At 31.0% G+C, this 18,370-nt stretch overlaps 5 protein-coding genes across 10 annotated transcripts; 2 read left to right on the top strand and 3 right to left on the bottom strand.

Annotated features, from left to right (window-relative positions):
• Positions 1-800: 800 nt before the first annotated feature.
• Cap-D2 (CAP-D2 condensin subunit) lies at positions 801-8,205 on the bottom strand. Of its 4 annotated transcripts, none has more exons than XM_031975076.2 (22): positions 8,093-8,205; positions 7,311-7,470; positions 6,782-6,916; positions 6,527-6,705; positions 6,292-6,431; positions 6,120-6,201; positions 5,853-5,915; positions 5,555-5,788; positions 5,148-5,480; positions 4,874-5,066; positions 4,461-4,804; positions 3,699-4,091; positions 3,384-3,628; positions 3,195-3,315; positions 2,789-3,118; positions 2,529-2,659; positions 2,199-2,453; positions 1,855-2,127; positions 1,644-1,786; positions 1,248-1,574; positions 1,064-1,168; positions 801-988 (listed from the first exon to the last, which is right to left on the bottom strand). In XM_031975076.2, exons 2-22 carry the CDS (start codon positions 7,426-7,428, stop codon positions 804-806), a joined length of 4,329 nt encoding a protein of 1,442 aa, XP_031830936.1. In that variant the 5' UTR covers positions 7,429-7,470; positions 8,093-8,205; the 3' UTR covers positions 801-803. The 4 variants fall into 4 exon arrangements, with proteins under 4 accessions (XP_031830936.1, XP_031830937.1, XP_031830935.1 ...); XM_031975077.2 differs by lacking the exon at positions 8,093-8,205 and adding an exon at positions 7,709-7,824; XM_031975075.2 differs by lacking the exon at positions 8,093-8,205 and adding an exon at positions 7,560-7,697.
• On the top strand, positions 7,819-12,379 carry LOC116426302 (WD repeat-containing protein WRAP73). 3 transcript variants are annotated; one of them, XM_031975082.2, is made up of 7 exons: positions 7,819-7,983; positions 8,129-8,311; positions 8,383-8,559; positions 11,269-11,538; positions 11,626-11,779; positions 11,845-12,054; positions 12,136-12,379. In XM_031975082.2, the coding sequence occupies exons 1-7, from the start codon at positions 7,819-7,821 to the stop codon at positions 12,339-12,341; spliced, it is 1,365 nt and encodes a 454-aa protein (XP_031830942.2). In that variant the 3' UTR covers positions 12,342-12,379. The 3 variants fall into 3 exon arrangements, with proteins under 3 accessions (XP_031830942.2, XP_031830944.2, XP_031830945.2); XM_031975084.2 differs by having other exon boundaries at positions 11,845-12,050; positions 12,136-12,276; XM_031975085.2 differs by lacking the exon at positions 11,269-11,538 and having other exon boundaries at positions 12,136-12,377.
• On the bottom strand, positions 8,565-11,256 carry Elp2 (elongator complex protein 2). The gene is made up of 2 exons (XM_031975079.2): positions 9,827-11,256; positions 8,565-9,761 (listed from the first exon to the last, which is right to left on the bottom strand). The coding sequence occupies exons 1-2, from the start codon at positions 11,011-11,013 to the stop codon at positions 8,612-8,614; spliced, it is 2,337 nt and encodes a 778-aa protein (XP_031830939.1). The 5' UTR covers positions 11,014-11,256; the 3' UTR covers positions 8,565-8,611.
• Positions 12,380-12,813: 434 nt separating the features above from the next.
• On the bottom strand, positions 12,814-16,787 carry pAbp (poly(A) binding protein). Its single transcript, XM_031975080.2, has 4 exons — positions 16,241-16,787; positions 15,212-15,522; positions 13,556-14,498; positions 12,814-13,466 (listed from the first exon to the last, which is right to left on the bottom strand). Exons 1-4 carry the CDS (start codon positions 16,431-16,433, stop codon positions 13,024-13,026), a joined length of 1,890 nt encoding a protein of 629 aa, XP_031830940.1. The 5' UTR covers positions 16,434-16,787; the 3' UTR covers positions 12,814-13,023.
• Positions 16,788-17,247: 460 nt separating this feature from the next.
• LOC116426138 (cytochrome b-c1 complex subunit 7) lies at positions 17,248-18,118 on the top strand. The gene is made up of 4 exons (XM_031974675.2): positions 17,248-17,415; positions 17,527-17,577; positions 17,704-17,870; positions 17,959-18,118. Exons 1-4 carry the CDS (start codon positions 17,388-17,390, stop codon positions 18,034-18,036), a joined length of 324 nt encoding a protein of 107 aa, XP_031830535.1. The 5' UTR covers positions 17,248-17,387; the 3' UTR covers positions 18,037-18,118.
• The last annotated feature ends 252 nt before the right edge of the window (positions 18,119-18,370 follow it).

Below are 18,370 nucleotides of genomic sequence, written 5' to 3' on the forward strand. Positions count from 1 at the left end.
CATTAAAATAAATATTTCTATAATTTTTATTTTACATAAACAACTGTAATATAATTTTTGTAACAGTATTTAAATAAGGATTCGAAATAAATTAATTCTATTCAACTCAAATATTTTCTAATCGATCTTAATTATCAAATATAATGAAGTCATAAATTTAGTTACGTTATGTTTTTAACTATCACCCATACTGAACATTGTACACCAACAATCAATCCTCTATGTCAATAGGAAAAATAGTTACAGAATAAATTTGAATTATCAGTTTTCGTCCTTATATAGTGATATATAAAAATTCAGACACATTACTAGCATTGCCATGTATGCCAGAGAATTTTTGGGATTTTTTTGTTTCAAATTCATAGTATGAAAAATGAAAAACCCGAAAAAATATTACCTACCACTATTGTCTGTTCGACGAGCGTTGACTTTTACCGGTATGGCTCGACAGTACCTTCTACAGATTCAAATGAAAAACACATACTTAAATTATATACATAAATTGAAAAAAAATAATATACCAAATCTTACATGGCACTAGTTAAAGCTATGATTATTAATCGGCTTTGTAACATTGTAAATGAATGTCCTATGTAATTTCTTTTTACTTCTAGATACATAACTCTTATCGTTTTAACTGTTACAGAACGCAAGTTTTATGAAATGTATCTTCATATTTCATGGAATCTATATAAGAATAAAGTTATACAAATGGGCACATCTTATTCTCGCTTTATTTTCTTGTCTATCCTATTTTATAAAAAAAGTATAACACATTAGTTTGACTAATGTGTCTATAAATTTTAATGTTTAACTCTCGATTGAGATAAACGTGCCGATGTTCTCTGTGGGGTACGTGCGGGCGTTGCAGGTGTTGCAATAGTTGGTTTATTTCTTTTTGTTGATATCGATGGAGAAGCTGCAGTCGAGCTGTGCTTCCGGCGTGTTGATAATTTTTTTGTACTTGAGACAAACGAATTTGTCCTAGCTAATATAAAAATAAAAATAAATAAATGAATTAAAACTAGTATTCAAATTTAATAACAATAACAATAATACATACTTTGTCTGGAAGGAGTCTTCATTGGTGCGAAATCAGTATCCGAATCCGAATCAGAGCTTGATTTATTTTTGTTTCCACGGGACTTCGCTTTCTTAACGCTCCTTGCTGAAATGATTTTGTATTAAATAATAATAAATATGATATAATAATACAAATATACAAATATTACATAAGAAAAACGCACCTTCTGTCACGGGTACTGAATCAGGATCACTATCTACATCATCCTCTTCATCGCTGCAATTCTTGTGTTGTGTACGTTTGGTGCGTTTTCTTGATTTCGGCGCTGATGGTGGTGGCATCATAGAGGAATCGTCATCAAATGGTGCATTCTGTGTATTCTCTGTGCCCTTAAGCAGTTCATTTATTTTTTCTTCCAGTTCTATACAAGCTGTTTTCATATTTGGTTTCTTTTTCGTCTGTTCTATTATATTTTGCAAAGCTTTTAAAACTTGTTTGTTGTGAATCTTTTCTTTCAGTAGGGGTAAACTGTCAGCAAGATGTCGCATACCTAACAATAATTACGATAAATTAATATATTATACAACATTCATCTAACCATTAACCATTTCCTACTTACTCTTCGGGCCAAATTGCAAAAGTGAAAGACAATATGCGAAATCACGCCATTGCCTTTCTGTAGTAGCTAATTTAAATCTAGCACAAATTTTATCAATTATGGCATCGATTTGTTTCTCTTTTTGTAACAAACCTAATATGTATCTGTAATTAAAAGATATATTAAACTGTTATATATACCTTTATCTTACCACTTTAGTAACGATACATACTTTATAACTTCTTGAAAGTCAGATTCTTTTAGATCCAAGTCTGAATCAGTTAACCGGGACAGTATATCAGGTATGATATTATACAAGGCGTTAGCTTTCTGGGAAAGTGCTTTGAAAAATTGTTTCGCGTCTTGACGAATTTGGACATCTGTGTCAATTATACAGAGAGCTAATTCTGATATCTGACCTCTTACACGCACCATATCTCTCATTATAAGACTTGATAAAACGCGAACACAGGTACTTCGTACTTTTATATTTTCATCTCGTAACCTAAATTGTAGTTGCATGTTAATTTATGATAACGATATATTTGAAATCGTTTGATTCATGTTTTAAATTACCTGCCATATATATGTTTCATCCATGGTTCTACTTGATTAGGAAATCTCGTTGCAAGGTCACTTATTCCAATAAGCACGTTTGCGCGAATAGCAGGATACAGTGAACGTTCTAATATCGTAATTAAAAGTTGTAATGATTCTTCGCAAAAGTTGGAGCTCACGGTCATCATTTTACAAAGAGCAAGTGTGCCAGCAGCTTGCACATCCTCATTATTATATTTATCATGATTTTGACACACATCTTGAACCAATGGACTGTGAAATAAAATTAATATAAACATTTTCGTATAACAATGTGCATATATATTGACACTAAAATAATTTACGGACACGAATTGTGCTAACAATCCATCTCCAGTTACAATATGATTTTCCAGAATATCGTTTATAAGTTCTGCATCTGCATCATCTATTGCCCCTTCAACAGCTTCCTCACCATTGTCTTCCATAATTGCACTTGTCTAAATATAAAAGTCAACGAATAAATTGAGTAAGAAAGAAGGATATTGACATGCATATTGTATAATATTCGTAGTTCTCTAATTATGACGATTTCTTAAGCAACAATCTGCAGAACACAAATGACATACCTCTTTATTACGAAGTTGTTGCCTTGCACTGTTTGGAGTACTCGATACAGACCTTGCCGATTTTCGAGACTTACGACCGTGTTGATTTTTTTTATCTGAATCCTTTTCTTTCCTTAACTTTCGTATAGTATCTCTTCGCTTTAATTCTTTATAAACCGATGTATCCAAATGTACCATTACTTTGATTGCAATATGTCCGACTATATATAATAATTTGGATAGTATAAAAAATGGAACAACTTGTGGCGTTGAATTATCACTATTAAATTGTTCACGACTACATATATCTATCAGAAATTGCTGCATTAAATGATCAGGTTGATTCGCTAACTAAAAGTTAAAAATAATGTTTATAAATTTTCAAAACTTTAATGAACATTTGTAATAAAATAAACTGTTTACTTACATGATAAATAACACTAATGGCATCTGTCACGAACGATATATATCCGTCTTCTTCCATGTTAGTAAATTTGTCCGACAGCAATGAGAGAATTTCTTTGAACATCTCATGATCATTAGAATATCTACAAATTGTAATGATTATTTAGATACTTCTTTCGTATTATTTATAAAACTTCTTATTTCAGTTTACCTATTCATGGGTTTCTCAATGTTATTATTGTTATTTTTTATCATTAATAGTGCTCTGCATGTATCTCTGGCTAAAAGAAGATCTGTTTTTGCTCGTGATCCCAGACCAACTTTTATCAATACTTCTAAATTGTCAGCTATAATACCACTCTGAACTTGTGCTATCATTGTTATTAGCATTAAAGCTGATCTACTGTCCAATGGATCTACGTCCGATATTTTCATCGAAAAAATTTCCCACAGGACCTGTTAAATTATCAATATTTATAATGAAGTATAACCGTGTATACATTTAAATGTATATTCCTCTTATTACCTGTAATTCTTCATCACCCACTTCATGATTGTTATACCATGCTATAATAAGTTGACTTAAAGCTTGACTCTGACCTGGTTGAAGCGATTTCAGTAATTCGATCAAAGCTTTAACACATGTGAGAGCTTTTTGACGAGTTGACTTTTTATCGTTATTTTTCTTCAAATATATCTGTTTATATACATCAGCTAAATTATTACGTACAGACTGATCACGGTGAAATGTTTGGAACAGAGCATCGCGTATAGCACTTGCAGCTCCAGTGATTCCAAATTGATACGCGGTTCCAAGCAGACTACATGCTTCAACGGCATCAGTCGCTGTTGTAGAAAAAAGTAATTTTTCCGCCATAGGAATAGCAGTTTCTAGTTCAGTCGCAAATTCCAAGCAGTTCTAAAATAAAGATTTGCATGTAGGAGATATTTTTCTACAAGAATATTTTTTTAACCCTTTCGCTACGAGTGCTTGTCTGCCGTGACACTCCCGATGAACGAGACAATGCCGCACCAAAAATGCACACTGCGCTAAGACAGTCGTCAATCGCCGGATTCATGCTTGACTGTAACCAAAGGTGCTTTATAGTGTTTTTTAAAGAAATATCGAAACACAACAAAATGTCGAAACTATTTTAGAGAGAGATACGAAGTGTGCCAAAGAATGAGTGACTATAATTGCTCGTCGTATGTCAATGGGATTTTGTGAAGAGCGATTATAGTTGCCCGTCGTGGCGAAAGGGTTAATTAAAAAGCTTAACATACATACTGTCAAATAATGTACAAGTCGTTTTGTTACTTCTATTTCTTCTTTTTCTTTATCTTTAGCTATTGATTGCAATTCATCTATAGTTTCTTTTGGATTGTTCGAAGTATTTTCCGATTCCATAAACGTTTTCAATAAAAGTAAAAATAAAAATTCTTCTTTTGCTTCAGAAGTTAAATTTGTCAATTCAGGATTTTGTTTTAACTTGATGCAAGTTTTCCATAAAAACTTCACTGCTTCAGTTATTTTTTCTTTCAACATAAGTTGCCTGATGTGTTCGAATGCTGTATCAGGATTAATATTTCTTTCGTCTTCATTCTCGTCCTCATCTTCATCATCTGTATGACCTAAATTTATAATACGGTATTGTAATATATATTTAATTATATTGAAATAAACGTACTCGTCATATTTACTTCGTTTGTTATTCTTTTTCATTTTCCCATTAATAACTTCTTTCAATGCTTTTCTTATCCGAGGAAGTAAACTATTCCAGAATTCTAATCTTTGGCTATCGCCGCGAGCACTTTTGCTAACACTTTCAGTTTGCATTTTTCTTAATTTTATTTCTTCCTTTTCTAGTGATTGAAAAATTTCTTCTTTGTTTAACTACAAATATTTCATTTATTTAGTAACTTTATTCAATTAATGAGAAGTAATTAAGAAAACAAATACGTTATATTTGTATACCTTAGCAGCAAAAGGATTGGCTTGAAGTAACGCGCGTAACAGTTGTAATGCTTGTTTTCGTACAGTTGCGCTTTTATCTTCTAAACGTAATGCTGTGGCAGCTAAAAGTTTTCCTTGCCTTGCTACAGGAATGGCTTGTTCACAACATAATCGTTGCCAAACTTGTAAGACTTTTGATCTTACGTAAGCATTATTATCCAGAATATGGTCTTCCAAATTATTAAGACACTCGTCACGTAAATTTTTTTGTTCTTGTGTAAGATCGTCTCCAGTTAATGCTTTTTGTACAACTGCTCCCAAAACGCTAATTGTACAATTTCTCATACTGTAATGCTATGAAAAGTATTAATGGACATGAAATAAACATAAATATAAAGATACAATTAAATTAATGCAAAATCACTTACTTCACTAGCCAAATAATCCATTAATTCGTCAAGAATAGGAATTACAATATTTGGTTCAGTAATAGCAATAGCTTCAAGAAATATTGATATATTACGACTGTCAGATTCAGATGGTTCGCTCTGATCAATTTCCTTCATTATCTCTCTTATTAAACCACTACAACCACATTCAGTAATCATGTGAACAACACCACTTGCTATATGTGATGCTAATGTATCATGAAATTTAATTAGCTAAAATAATAATTTATTAAATTCTTTCTTTAAGCAAAATTTCAAATTTAGTTTAAATACATACCTGGATAATTCTAACTACACAGCTTATACCATGGTTGTACCTCTTAATCGAGACTCCTAAAATCTGTTTTAAAAATAAATAATAATTTTGATAATATAAATTATTTAATCGAGGAATATAAAAAATGAACAGAATATGTTTATTTAAATATTAAAAATAACGAATATGTTTAACAGAATGCCAGGTCGTATCGCAATAATTAAAACATAACATACTCAAAACCAAATTCATATCAATATTTAAATGCAAAAACTAATAGAATCTTACCTCGAAAATTGTTTGTCTTATATGCTTTTGTTTCAAATCTTTACACTGTTCCAAAATCTTGTAACACACTTTAGTGAGTAATCTGTAATACAAAAATTACACAAAAACTAATACCTACTAACATTTTTTTTTACATGATAATTGTAACATTAAACACGATCTGTATACTTACGTGATAAATGAGTCTTCAACAATGGGAGGTTGCCAAAGTCTCTGCAATGGTAACTGCAGTAATCTATAAACATATTCTAATGCTTTTTCCCTATTACTTTCCCATTCCTCTTCCATATCAGTCTTAGTGGCTTTCTTTCTCTAAATAAATCATATTAAAATAAAAATACTTTGTCTTTGCAATAAAAACAAACCATATATTATAACATTAGATTAAAAAAATAATGAACACATACCTTGTCCAATAATTTTTCACTCGCATCTTTAGAAATTTCATCATCTATATAACAGATGAACCAAGAAAATAGGTATATTAACATTTTAGTAGTGTTTAAAAATCGTACTCTGTCTTCTTCTTGTAATTCGGTGCCTTTCTCAAACATGCTTTCCATATCATGAACCAACATTTCCATAGCTTTATAAAATAATACTTGAAATTAATATAAATTTGTGTATATTTTTATTAATCCAATGAAACATAATGTTTCTACCTTTATGAAGTCTGTTAAAACCTCTTATTATAACTGGTAACTCAACTTTATTGCCATGAACCATTATAGAAAAAAATGTATCGAAGTGTTCTATCAAAAAGTCAGTTCCATCTTTTTGAAGTGCTGATCTTGCTTCTGTAAAAGAGTTAATATTACATTGAGTATATAATGTTTCAAGATTATTATTAAATGCTTTAAAATATATACCTGCAGAAAATAGATTTGAATCATGCAATTGTATACAAATAAATCTATATAAAATAGATGCATAGGTATTAATTCATATTTACAAGTATAAAGAAACCAAATATTACATTACTTATTAAAGATATTATAAATAAATTCTGAATACTATGATCGAAAAAATTTATTTAAGTTACATGATTGTATTATACGCAAAAAAAAATTATATCCCATATCATTAAATATTATCATTTTTCTTAATCCTTATACTTTACATAATTTACTGGTTGTACTAATGAAAGAAAAAATATATTGTACACAATAAAAAGTAGCATTCATAAAATACCATTTAAAGCTTGTGGAATCATTCGAATTGGAATAACTTTTTCCACAAAAAATTGTCCAGGCCGGGCAGATTGCAAAAGTTCATCTTTGTTTACAGGGATAACAAACTCCTTCGACATCTTGATTCACTTATCAATTTTCAACGATTCTTTGTTGAACACCTTGTAAAAAATTAAAAACTTTGTTCACATTAAAACACTCGTATTATCAATAACATTTGTAATCAAATGCGACGCAAACAGGCACGAACCGTTAAATTTTTAAACTCATTACTACCAATAAAATAATAATTCAATTCAAATCAACACTTTGAATTGTAGACATATATTATAAATTTTAAACCCTAAATAACATGAAATTTTTGTAATTAAACATTCTTTTATCAATCTATATATTTACATCGATATATGGTCTACATGTATTCTTCTAAGAGTAATAACGTGTCCACACAGTTAGATTGGCAGAATTGAATTATTTAATATTATACGTTATGTTTCAAGTGAAGCGCGATGTCGTTAGAAGTAGAAAAAGACTTATTCCGCATTAATAATCAACTATGTGAATTTTCTACAGATGGCAGATTTTTTGCATTAGCGTTTCAAACAAATTTAATTATAAAAAGTTGCCAAACGTTCGAATCAGTGTGCTCATTTGTGTTTACAGACATAATCGAGGTTAGTGTGTGATTCTAAATCAATCAACCATTATTTCGTTTTTACTATCATCTAATATTATAATGTACAGTATCGCTGAAAATGTTATTTATATCAACAAATAAAATACTTTGAAACAACATAATTGCTTTTCATTTTATCACAGTATTTAGAGTGGTCTAAAAATAGTGAATACGTTTTATGTGCAAATATAAAAAAGACTATTATTCAAGTGTATTCCATTCATTATCCTGAATGGAAATATAAACTTATTGAAGGAAGTGCAGGTTTAGAAAGTGTTACTTGGTCACCTGATAGTAAGCATATTTTAACATTCTCAAATTTTAACGTAAGTAATTAAATTTCAATGGTACCAAGTAAATGTATCTTTCAATATTTTAAAATAATTGAAATTAACAGATTCAAATATCTATTTGGTCTTTGGAGAATCGGAATGTAAATCATATACAAAATGTGAAATCTTCTTTGAATAATTTACATTTTACTCCAAATGGTAAAAAGTTGGCAATAATAGTTTCAAATGAAGGTGAAGATACTATAGAAATTTATAAAACAAACACATGGAAATTACACAAAGTGAGTAATTACAAATTATTTTTGTATTTTATTATACAAAAATATAAATATTTTACAAGTCATTCAATTTCTTGACATCTATATCATATATTTTAACAGCGTGATCAGATCCACAGCTTGCCAGCTGTAATGTGTTAGAATCTTCTTCCTGTGGTCGAAATTTAAGTCTTTTCACAGTTAGATGATGCGCGTCAGAAGTATTATATACAATATATTTCTCCCATGCAATGTTATTGTCCAAAACTTTCAATTTCTGAATTTCTATGCAACCTGTTTCACATCCTATTGCTAAAATGTAAGAATATTCAGCAATACTTCGAACAGAAAATGAAAGTGCTGTAACAGAATCTTTCATATCTAAACTTGTAACTGGAACAATTTTATTATTTGTAATTGTTGGACTCCAAATTCCAATCTTTCCATCTCTGGAACCAGTTGCAAAAAAGGATGAATCATGTGTCCATGAACAACACCATATTATACGAGTGTGAAGACTATCTTTTTTTGAACTAGCTGCAATCAAATTATATGTATTATCATTATATTCAAATAATGACCATCTTCTATCTCTAGATACAGATACTAAATATCTATCATTAGGTGAAAATTCCATTTGGGTAACAGTTAATTGGTGAGAGACAAGTTTTTGAATTTGGGTCCATGAATTTGTATTCCATAAGAGTATCGCAGAATGTTCTGGTGAAGTTGATTTACATGCAGTTGCCAATACTTTTCCATCATGTCTAGCAGCTATGGAAAATATTTCATATCCGTGGCCATAAAGTTTTTGTAATTCTGGCCATAGTGTATGTTGCATTAACTCTTCTTCCGTTGGAGGAATATAATTCTTATCTTTAAGATTATTTATTTCCATTACTTCCCTGTTAATGTTATCAGCAAATGTTGCTTTATTTGTTAATCCAAGAGCTGGTACTGATGCACTATCAGCTACCATGTTTTTGAAATCATCCACATTGGTAATTTTCATTAAAGAATTCTTAAATGTTGTTGGAGCTATGAAAATTCGTATAACTTTTTCTTCTGCTCCTGAAGCAAACATGTAAGGAGTTAACATAACTAAACAAGACATATCGTATCCATGAATTTGAGGCCGTCCAATTTCATGCCAGAATTCTGTTCCTTTATTTTTCCATGGCGCATGAATTCTTGTTGTTTGATCTACACTTGCTGTAATAAGAAACCTACAACATAAAAACAAGTGTGGAAATTTTCTTTGCAAATAATTATTATAATTTTATATACAAACCTTCCTTTTGGATCCCAGCAAAGATCAACTACTTCAGCAAAATGACCACTTGGTATGGGTTTTGGAATCCAATTTTTTATTTTATCCGAATATTCCCAAATATGAAACGTTCCTTGATACCCATGTGCTAATATATTCAATCCATTGCTACTAAATTTACAGCCATAAAAACCTAACGAATTACCACCAACTTCACCCACTCTTACTTTCTCAGACCATATACCACTTATTTCATCTGGTTCCCAGATAATCATAGACTTATCTAATGAGCAAGATAACAATCTTAAAATTCTATTTTTATCATTCACATGTTGTGGATACCACTGTACACCATAAATCCAGCCTTCATGTCCATAAAGGACAGACTCCAAAGTAATATTATATTTAATATTATTAGCTATAAATAGTTGTTCCTTCTGACGTAAGTTATCATTTGAGGATTCCATGATATTAGTAGAAATTTTCCATAATCGTATCATAGCATCTTGAGAACCACTGGCTAGCAAAATGCTATTGTCTATAACATGATTAAAATCCATGCAACGTATCCAATCTTCGTGTCCAACTAAGACTTGCACTTTTAGAAAATTTGATTCCTCTATAATGTGAGAATTTGTCACGTATAATTCAATTGTTGAGATTTCTGTTGCAACAGCCAAAAGTGGTAAATTTGTACTTGGTAAATAAGAAAAGCAAGCTTCTATTGGTAATTTCTTTCCAAATGTAACTGTTTGAAGACATTTTATATTGTTAGAGGTATCTCTCAACCATAATTTTAAATCTTCTTTGACTGAACCAGTACATATGAGCAATTTAGGAAATGTTTTGTTATTTTGAGAATCATGATTATAAAGGTATAAAGAATTACTAAATGTGAGTATGTCACCAACTTCAATGATATAAGTACATTGGAAGTATTCATTTACTTTGCTCCAAATAATTGCAGTTCCATCTACTGAACTTGACAGTAGTTCCCATTCCGTCTCTGTACTTTTGTTTTTAATCCACCGTGCAGTATTAATACGTCCTTTATGTTGATGAAGAGTGTGTGTTACTTTTCCTATTTTTGAGATGAATGGATCGTAAATTACAATGGCATGACACGAAGCGAAACAAATAAGTCCATTTCTTCCCCAGTCTGCTGAATGTGGAACCCGATTACAAGCGCATGATGTATAGGATGTCATATTTATTATAAATTAGTAATACATTTAACTAATTGTCAAATTATGAATATAACCTCAAAAGACTGTAGTAAATACATGATACACGCGTTAGCTTCGAATTTAAAAATGGTACCCTTCAACTGCTAAAGTTACTAGACATTGTGGACATTAATATGTAACATTTGAAATTTGACGATGTACAAAGCTTGTAAAATAAATTGCGTGTTTGTACTTTAATATAATTCTGTTTTTTATTCTTATTCACAATTTTTTTAGAAATTAATATGTGGGCGTTTAAATAGTATTGATGGAATATGTTGGTCACCAAATAGTGAATTATTATGTATATGGTGTTCCTTTAGTAATGAACCAAAATTAATTATTTATTCGAGTCTATTGGAAAGCGATATAGGTGTATTCTGTCCTACTCAAACTGTCGATGTACCCCAATTTGAGTATAAGTATTGTAAGAAATTAAAAGGAATTGAAAGTATAAAATGGATGCCTAGTGGGCAATTATTAGCTGTAACTGGATTTAATGAAATGGTATTATCTTATATGTTTTCATTATTTTATTGTTCCAATTTTCTATTGAGGTAGACAGATTATTTTCTTACATTCATTTTTCTATAGATCGTTTTATTAAATCACGTAACATGGAAGCCACTTTTACAGTTGTATCTTGATCCAATTATCAAAGAGAATTATTTACATAAAGTATACGAGGAACGTATAATTCAAACAAAGCAATCAAGCAAGAATACGAGTTTCTATAATAAACATGTTTGTAAGTAATATTTTGGGAGTTAAAAATGTACATAATATTATAATCAAAAGAGCAAATATTTGTAGTAGAAGAAAAATCTGAACGGCCAATAAACATAAAGATTGGTAGAAAAGAAGATTTCAACAGATTTTCTATTGCTAACTTCGATATTTTGGAGTTCAGTTTTTGTGGACAATACTTGGCCATAAAACATCAACTTTATCCTACAGCACTATGGATATGGAATATTATTGACGATTATCTCGATTATTTACTTCTCGAAAATAATATTGTAGGTGAGTACCCTTTTAAGGATTATACAAATTTTACTCTTTTCTTACAATGCAAAAATATATTATATTTCAATTTACTTTCAGCTATAAAATGGAATCCTACGCGCGCTCATCTTTTAATATTTTGTGAGTGTGCTCATGTGTTTGAATGGACGCCTCAAAAGGCGGTATGTTTGCCAACTCCACGAAACATAATTGCACTAGACGCTCGATGGCATTCACAAGGCAATTTTGTACTACTATGTGGTTACAATAAAGCAGTTATTTATAAAACTGAAAATAAATCATGATTAAAATAAAAATAAAAATTCATTTGATCACTGCAATGTTATTTATAATTCCTTTCGTATATATTATGTGAAAGTAACAATGGTAAATTCCCAAAAAAAACTGAATGATGATATTTATCATTTAATGATAAAAGTAGTGCACGAGTAAAAATGTTAAAACACTTGAAAACTTTCATGAATTTCTATGCTACAAAAAATAGCAAAACATATAGTCTATTTTAAATTTCATTCCTGGTCATATTCGCTAATAACTCTTCGCTATTCCCCGTATTAGGTATTAATGGTAAATGTAACCTTGCTCTGTTTGCACAAGTTTACATAGAATTTCACATAATAGGTATATCCACATACTACATTGTACCATTGAACTTAAGAGAAAGTTATGTATCTATACATACACGAACACTAAATTTACATCTTAGAAAATAAGAATTCGAGTATCAATAAGGAGACAAGGGCAAGAATAAACTCATTTGATACTTTTAAAGGAAAATTTATTATCATAAAACTTGATGAAAAACCCTTTCACGATCAGTTATTAATTCTGAATAACAATTGTTGTTATAAAGCTTTAGAAGTAATCTCTTTTTAAACCAAGGATAATTGCAGAATGAGGAAGAAAAAAATTAACATTGTTACGAATAATTAAAGAAGAATAAAATAATAGCCTAATATAAGATGTTTACTCTTTTTTAGAAGCCACAGCCTGTTTGGCCTGATGAGCCTGCAATACAGCTACGGCCTCCTCAACCTTGGCTTTCAGCGACTCATTATGCTCCAACATGTGCAGGAGCTCTGAGTTGTCAATTTCCAACAACATTCCAGTAATCTTACCAGTAAGTTGCGGATACATGCATTGAATCAACGGGAAGAGACGCTCTCCCAACATTTGTTTTTGCTCTTGTGGTGGAGCAGCTGCCAACATTGTGGCTGTCAAAGGTTCTTGGCCTTGAATATGAACGGCTTGCTGAACAGGAGTAGGAGCAGGGATAGCCATTGCTTGTGGTGGATTACGCATGTTCGAAGTGTATTTATAATTCGACGGACGGTTTGGAGCTGAAACTCCCACTGCTGGACCAGCCATGGAACGACTCTGCATATTTGCACCGACCACCGTTTGTTGACCTACAAGAATAAATAATTAGGAGAAATTCTAACTACGTCTTTCAAACGGTAGAATGATTACATATCCATTATTAATTAACTTTTATTACCTGTAATAGGTCTAGCAGACAAGGTATTACGCATAGTACTAGCTTGGGCTGTAGGAGCACGTGGTGCAGTTCTAAACGGACCTTGCATCGTAGCAAAACCGGAACTTCCAGTTTGTGCATTGGGTCGTACTTGGTTTGGTTGTGCCGGCCAGCGTGGTGTTGCACGAATCTGTGCCATTTGTGGACCGTAAAATCTTTGGGGCTGAGGAATAGTGGGAACAAAGTAATTTCCAGCGCCACCAGGCTGGAAGATTTGACCCATTTGTTGCATACGCATGTTAGCCAAACGTTGCATATATTGAGAAGCAAGGTGTGCTTTACGATCTTCTTTACGCTGAGCCAGAGCAACATACAAAGGTTTAGTAACTATTATACGCCCATTCATTTCTGTTACAGCTTTTGTGGCTTCTTCAGGAGCAGAGAAGCAGACGAATCCGAAACCTTTGCTACGTCCTTCCTCTAACATTACTTTAGCGGAAGTGATTGTTCCAAATGGTGCAAATTCTTTGCGCAATCGATCGTCATCAATACTATCATCCAAGTTCTTTACGTAAAGATTTACACCTTGATAACGTGTCAAACGCTCTATCTTCAATTGCTCGAACTTTCTTTTTAGTTCTTGTTGACGCTCCGCTTTCTTTTGCGCCCGTCCAACATACATGCACTTTCCTTCGCAAACTTCCTTCCCATTTAGTTCAACTACTGCTCGTTCAGCAGCGTCAGGATCTTCGAAAGCTACAAAACCAAAACCTCGAGATTTTCCATCATCTTTAATCATTACTTTATGACTGGTGATGGTCCCATATTTTTCAAACATTTCTTTAAGTTTGTCATCTGTCATATCTTCTCCAAAATTTTTTACGTAAACGTTGGTAAAAAGCTTAGCTTTTTCTCCCAATTCCTTTTCGCGTTCTTTGCGCGGTATGAACTTACCAACATACACCTGAAAATTATAAGTACTATTTAATTTTTACAGTTACTCCTCTTTTATGATAATATCACTAAACAGTAGTACTAATAATAGTAAATAATAGTCGCTGTCCTATTGTCGTAATGTTCAAACGTGTCTACGATCACGAGGTCGTACACGTGTGCCAAACATAACCTCCGAGTGCAAAATGTAGTGCTGCTAGTAAATAGCAATTACAGAGTACTATAAAACATTGCTCTGGTAAATCTTACATGGGCACACGTACAGTCTCTCTCTCTTTCTCACCACACTGATATGAAGTCAATAAAAGATTATCAAATAGGACTTCTGAATATATAGATTCTTCATTTACCAACACTATAAGCAACTAACAGATATACAAATCCGTAATAATAAATATCAAATGCGATACTTGAAAACATTTAAAAGAGCATTCTTGAAATATAACATAGAAAAATGATAAATCAAACCTGCTTCATAAATTAATTAGTAATATAAGATTAAGATGTTTACATATACTTAATAATAATCTTTTCAGGCTATATAAATACGTAGTATATAATTTAAAATGAAGGCAAGTATTACGAAAAACCTCACAGAAGCAAATACTTCTGCAAGAATATTAGAATTCTCAACAACTTGTGAAAACTCTAATAAATCATTCCTTTTGATTATATTGCTCACAATCAGTTGTCTATAATACATATAGAAGTAAAAAAATTTACCTTCTTTCCATTTAACAACATGCCATTGACTTTATCGATGGATTTGTTTGCTGCCTCTTCAGTCTCAAAATGAACAAAACCATAACCTTTTGAAACACCTGACTCATCTTGAGCCACTTTGCAACTAAGTATGTTACCAAAAGCAGAGAACGTGTCGTACATTGCTTTATTGTCTATGTTTTTATCTAAATTTTTGATAAATACATTTCCAACGCCAGATTTTCGAAGGGAAGGATCGCGTTGAGACCACATAATACGAATAGGCCGCCCCTTTATCATATCAAAATTCATAGTATCCAATGCACGTTCGGCTGAAATCAATTAAAAAGTTCAGATTATACTTGACTTATATCACTTAAATTAATAGCCACAATTACACAGCAGAGGTTTCTCATTAAAAACTTTCAATTAAATTTTACCTGCATAAAATTGTTTCTTCCACAAAAAATACAAGATATTTTATTTTTACTATTAATTTTAACCATACTTAGGTAGCAATTAATTTAAACATATTCATCATAACAAATAATTTAAAATTCACGGTACTCTTAAACATTATAATCAAGTTTTATTATTCTTAAAATATAAGAGTAAAAATTCAGAAAAATTCGCAATAGAATTGAATTTTTCTTGTTTTAAATGGGATTGCTGCATCGTGTGTAACACACAATAAGTGCGTTTAATAAAGGCAATACACAAAGTAAGTAATGTCATTTCCAAAGAATTAAAAAAATATTAGCAATTATACGACGCAATTTATTTTTAACATTGTCATTGTATAGAACAGCTGGTCGTTGCTCAGAAAATGCAAAAGGAAATGACAAAAAAAAAATGAAAAGTATGAGTCAGTCAACCAACTAGTACCACTACACATTCGACTTTGTTCCATGTAAATTCAATATGGTGGCATCGTATGATGTGAAACACGTGTCACGCACAGACAAATGATATAACTAAAGGATAAGGTTTAGGAAGAATGTTTTAAATCTAGGTCATAGAAATATTGAAATAAATTAACAATATACTTACCGTCAGCCGGTTGCTGAAAGTTGACATAAGCATAACCGAGGGAGCGTCGGGTAATCATATCACGACAGACGCGTATCGAGAGTACAGGCCCAGCCGACGAAAACTTCTCGAAAAGCATTGCCTCGGTAATATCACCATGCAGGTCTCCCACGTAAAGTGAGGCCATAGGATAATTCGGAGCTCCCGGATTCATTTTTGTAGTATTCCCACGTCGTGCAGGCTGCTTACGTTCAAAATACTCTGGTTTCTGGTTTCCCCTGTTCCTTCAATATGGCTTGCGCTCTTCCGACCACGTTGCTCTTCGTAACGCGATGATTACTATTTTTTTCCACACTTTACTTATGTTTCACGGTTTTCAGCTACGGTTTTTCGATTTTTTTGTTTGTATTTTTTGGAATTTTTATATTTTTTTTGGGGTTTTTTTTTTATAGAAGAGTTATTTCACGAATGGAGGTGGGTTGTGTGACCTATTTTGTGGAAAAAGGAGACACAACCACACGTGAACACAACTCTACTCTTAATGAGGAAGAGGCATTGAAAGTAGTTCCATCTGGGCTTATATACTAACCAACGAACGTCTACGCGCCGGAAAAATAGTTCCTCTTTCTTTGTGTCAACGCCATCTACAACTGGATCTAGAGTATTTTTAAACAATTCTGCAATTAAATACAGAATTTCACGTTTAGAAAAGAAATAAATTGTTATTATTGTATAAATTATATTATATTAATGCAATGAATTTTTTAGTATACTTAGAAAACGTTATATGTTCGGCTGACAAATTCTTACAAATTTTATAGGAACATTTTATAACGTTGCAAAGTGCAGTATATTATTTCACATTTATAAACACAAAATCTACTATGATTAATTTAGAATTGAGTCGAATAAAAACAAATTTTTATATATAATATACATAATAAATAATCTAATGAATAATGATACTATCTTTTTATTATATCAGAGGACCAATTAACTAAGTATACAGAAATGGAATACAGATAGGAGAATAGGGATATATGAAGTTTCTATGTTAACTTCTGCAGTAGTTAGTCCAACTAAGAAGTTACTACATTGTAGCAAGTAAAACGTCTGAAAGTAGCTTTACAGAATTCTATTTTAAGTGCGTAAGAGGTGTAATATAAAAATGGGACTTTTACGCAATATATTTCGCAGTAAGTAAATATTTATTAACGTAAATATTAATGATTATATAATATTTTACATTTAACGCGTGAATAAATTTTACTCTTATATAACTCTGTCTTATTATTTCATTATTGCAGATGAGACACTGAGAAAGTGGGCATATAACGCATCTACTTTTAACCAGTATGGTAAGAAAGATATGTCAGAATGAAATAAATTATAACTGATATAAATTATAAAAAATAATCGAACTTTACAAATTAAAGAATTTATTTAAAAGTATTTAACATGTTTTTAATTTAATATAAATGTAGGTTTAATGAGAGATGATTGTCGCCGTCTAAGTCCTGAAGTTGAAGAAGCACTAAGGCGGTTGCCTAAACATTTAGTTGAAGAACGTAATTTTCGTATTATTAGGGCTCATCAATTAGAATGTAACAAAACGATTTTACCAAAAGATGAATGGACTAAACTGGAAGAGGTAATTTAGTATAATCAACTAATAATAGCTGTTTAATATAATATAATATAATATGTATTAACAATATTTTACATATGTTCCTAAATAGGATGTATTATACCTCACCCCCTACGTAAATGAAGTATTAAAAGAGCAAGAAGAAAAAGACTTATATGAAGCTCAGTAAAATATATAATTGCTTGTTAGTAATACTATTTTATGTATAGTGTATATTTTAAGAGTATTAAATTGTATATGTGATACTCAAAGTACTAAATGAAATATAATTATCATTCATTTAAATCTTTTTGATTTTAAATATATAAAATATAAAGTAATTCGACTTCCGTGAGAAACACTTTATTTGTAATTTATAGAAACTGGTATTTTGTAGGGATCACTCATATAAATTAAAAATATAATGTAATATCATTTTTACTAACTATACGTTATCATTATACCAATAACTATTATGTTAAACAATTAAAATTGATAGAGTATAGGTTAAAATAAAAAAATTG

This window comes from Nomia melanderi, chromosome 12 (genome assembly GCF_051020985.1).
Source record: "Nomia melanderi isolate GNS246 chromosome 12, iyNomMela1, whole genome shotgun sequence".
Classification (NCBI taxonomy): Eukaryota; Metazoa; Arthropoda; class Insecta; order Hymenoptera; family Halictidae; genus Nomia; species Nomia melanderi.